The following is a 3846-nucleotide window of genomic DNA, read 5'->3' on the forward strand; positions in this document are numbered from 1 at the left end:
ACACACACACACACACATAGTCTACTAAAGCACTACAACATCTGTTTGTGTTTTCAGGCTGAATGACAGTTTCAAAAGAAACACCCATCTTCTGAAGCGTAACACAAATGTATAAAAATAGAAACTTCTGCTTTTGTCCACTTTTAAAATGTGTGTGTGTGTATGTGTTTGTGTGTGTGTGTGTGGGTGTATAAGAGAGTGAGACTCAAAAGCACTTCTATAATGACACCATCATTTAAAAAGCGTTGAAAGAAAAATGATATTTATATGTTAACGTTATATTTAAGATTAAAAGCAAAACACAAAGACAAGGATGCAGCCTTATGAGCCACAATCTGAAATATACACATACACACACATATATATAATTGTACTTTCTGGTAAATTAGGCTAAACATAAATCAGTTTCTGTGGTTGAGGCAGTTAATGTGACACTCCCATGTCCAGATGTATGATTAAGGTGTAACTGGTTGCTGTAATCGTCCCTCCTGTGCAGACTCTGTGTGTTTTTATTGATCTTCTACGTTGTGTTAACTCGCACTAAATGTTTTAATCACACCACCAGAAGCTGCAGCTTTCACACTCACTCTGTGTCCAGTTTGGACAGGAGGTCAGAGGTCAGAGGTTAGAAAGGTTACTGTAGCTCAAACTGCTGCAACAGTTAATGCTGGCTCTGATGGAAACGGGTCAGAACACACAGTGTATCCCAGTCTGTTGGTCTGGGACAAGTCAGGGAGCTCAGTGGTTGTAATGTTAGTGCTGAACATAACTTTAGTGTTTATACACTGTTTAATGCAGAAATGTTACAGATGATAGATTTAAATTCAACAAAAAAAAAGAAATGTATTGGAAAGATTTGGAATTAAATCATTAGATATTTCTATTTAAGAGTTTAAGAGAGATGGGCAAAATAGCAAATATTGATAATGTGATTTTTTTTTCCTGAATAAATCAGCAGATATTTATATTTCTCTATATCCGCCCCTGTTGTTCATATTTATTTTATATCTTTTGTACTTGTTAATGTGTGTTGTTCCTTATATATAGTGACATATAACTCTTTATTTAATTATATCTTCTAAATGTCTTATTCTAATGTGTATTTTCTTATCGATTATGTTGTATCTGGAGCTGCTGCAGATCAATAAAATCTTAAAAAACACATTAAAAGAACTTAAATAATGAATGAAAGACTCGCGGTAACCTGCTTTGACCCCGGAGGTTAGAATTACCGCACACCTGTCCAGCTGTGCGTTCAACTTTTGGCCCCTCCACGCGCTCTCACACCTGCGCTGTGGAAGGCGTTCCCAGGGCTCGTGCGCTCCTGCCAGGCGCCGCGGGCAGACAGCAGCAGCGCGCGCGGCGGGCAGCAGCGACCTGTCTCTTTAAGTTGGTGTCAAAGCCGATTACCGCTGATCTCCGTCGTGATTCTGTTTTCAACGTCTGTTCCCTCAATCTATTTCTGTTTGGCGCCGCTGACGCTCCGGTAACATTTCTCCTTTTCATACATTTATTTTGTTTTTTACCGGCCGGATAAGAAAAACGCTCCGGTAACTCCTCGGTAAAGTTTGGAGCATGGAAACGCCGTGAAGTGTCCAGTGGAGCACCGAGTGTGATGCGCACTGCGCGGCGGGACTCTCCAACTTTTTGTGCCATGGTAAACCGGGATTACCGCTCCCTGCTAACGGACTCCGCTTTCTCTCCGATGCGCCTCCGCTAGAAATAACGAGTGAGCGCCCGGTGGTGATGTGATGTGATGCTCCGGGTTACTGTTTGAAGTTGGCACCAAAATAGAAACCACAAAAAACCAAAAACCCCGGGTGAACATAAGATGCAGAAGGGCGTGCGGTACAATGAGGGCCACGCTCTGTATCTGTCGGTGGTGGCGCGTAAAGAGGGCACCAAGCGCGGCTTCCTCAGCAAGAAGACCACGGAGAACAGCCGCTGGACCGAGAAGTACTTCGCCCTCTACCAGAACGTGCTCTTCTACTTCGAGAACGACCAGAGCACGAGGCCCTCCGGGATATACCTGCTGGAGGGATGCACGTGCGAGCGGGCACCGGCGCCAAAGGTCTCCGCCATCAGCAAGGAGCCGATGGAGAAACAGCAGGTGCGTCCCGGTGCTGGGAGAGCCCAGTTCGACCAGGTCAAAGTTTAAAAAGATGGAGGTTGTTGTTGGAGGGTTTTTCCTTTAATTATCCCTCCGCTGTGCAGCTGCATTTTGGACTATGTATGCATTCATTTCTGTCTTTGTTGCACATTTAAAAGCAGTCTTTACTCCACATGCACGGTGCTATTGTTCTCAGTCTCACTTCTCATTGTGTCAGTTTAGCAAATCCTCCATGAACCCAAAATACAACAAAAAATGACACAGGCGCTTATAAAAATATACAAATCCTTAGAGATAATCACTCAAAATATCATTATAAAACAGTTTAAGGCTGTCAGAGCCATTGTTTTACTGTTTATACACACAATACAGCAGAGAACTGTAAGAAATACAACTATAATACAGTCTGTTTACATGTAAAGAGATTTAACTGCAGCCTATATGTATAATATAAATAATTCACAGTTCAAACAAACATGAATGAGATACTGTGTGAAAGCCCCACATCATCTTATATGTACATATTACTGTAAATTAAACATGATCACTGTATTCGTGTGTGTTCTGAAATAGAGCTGAGACTATAATTATTATTAGTTGACAGATGGAATATTATCCTGTAACTATATTTTGATTAAATGTCAGTTTTCAAGCAAGAAGTTATGAAGAAATACTCTAAAATATGAAGATTTTCAGATGTTTTCTGTGTTTATTTTGTAGTAAACTGAATATCTTTTGGGTCAGTCATTTAGTTTGAGCCCTACACAGGATTATATCTTAAAATAATACATAAATCAATGTTTTTGTATCTTGACTGACTGACTTTAGTGTGTGCTTTCTGACAGCTCCCCGTTCACTGGTTTGAAGTCCTGCTCAGAGAGAAACTTGCTCATAAATAATGCACGCTTGCAGAAAATGTCATTTCAACACAATATTTCAGTTTTTTGATACACACAGAAAGTCCAACCTCCAGTGCCCTTGTAATGTGTGTCAAAGTATCTCAACTCAACTAGCAGTTATTTCCATCGTGGATTTATTCTGCAGACAGTTTTTTATCTATTGAACCATTTCTATACTGTCAGAAAATAGTAAAAAAGGCTGACAGAGACCAAGTTGATATGTCTTGTTGTGTCTAACAACTGGTAATATTATGTTCACCATCACATCATCATATGTTCATCAACCATCACGTTTCCACCCAAAACTAAAAGGTTAGTGCACGTATTTATTAGATTTAGAACATTAATTTATCAGTAAACAGCTATTCTCTATATAAAGACACAGAGTCACATGGTGTCTTTCTCCCTCTGCCTGTGTTGTATCGCAGCCTCTCTGTGGTTTGTTTCCATACGCGGTCTGTACGACTGAAACTGCCCGTGTTTTTTATCATCCTAGTCGGTGAAATTTAAGGGATTTATTTCACCAAGACAGAGTTTTTGGGTGAATTGGGGGTTTTTTTTTTTGGGAAACACTTAACAGAGACCGGGTTTTAATGACTTTATTCTTTTTCTTAAACGAACTGTTACAATGATCTGAAGGTAAAATGGAATGTTTTTTTGTCTCTGGAGGTCTGGTGGAAGAGTGATAGTGATATTACGGCTGTTTGTGGTTAACTAAAGGTCATGTCTCTGTAATCCTTTCATAATGCTGTCAGAGCACTGACATAACGACCTGATCTGTCAAGTTGGCAGAAACTACTACCTTTAATGGACGCACTTTGACGGGCGCATTTATTC

General features: G+C 40.3%; 1 protein-coding gene across 1 annotated transcript in view; it reads left to right on the top strand.

Annotated features, from left to right (window-relative positions):
• Positions 1–1362: 1362 nt before the first annotated feature.
• The window catches only part of rasgrf2a (Ras protein-specific guanine nucleotide-releasing factor 2a), a 39186-nt gene continuing 36702 nt past the window's right edge, over positions 1363–3846 (top strand). Inside the window, exon 1 of the mRNA XM_035668359.1 lies at positions 1363–2110. Within this exon, the coding sequence (XP_035524252.1) occupies positions 1832–2110 (279 nt within the window). The 5' untranslated portion in view covers positions 1363–1831. The remainder of the gene's footprint in view (positions 2111–3846) is intronic.

This window comes from Morone saxatilis, unplaced genomic scaffold (genome assembly GCF_004916995.1).
Source record: "Morone saxatilis isolate NCDOM2014 unplaced genomic scaffold, NCSU_SB_2.0 Contig21, whole genome shotgun sequence".
Classification (NCBI taxonomy): Eukaryota; Metazoa; Chordata; class Actinopteri; family Moronidae; genus Morone; species Morone saxatilis.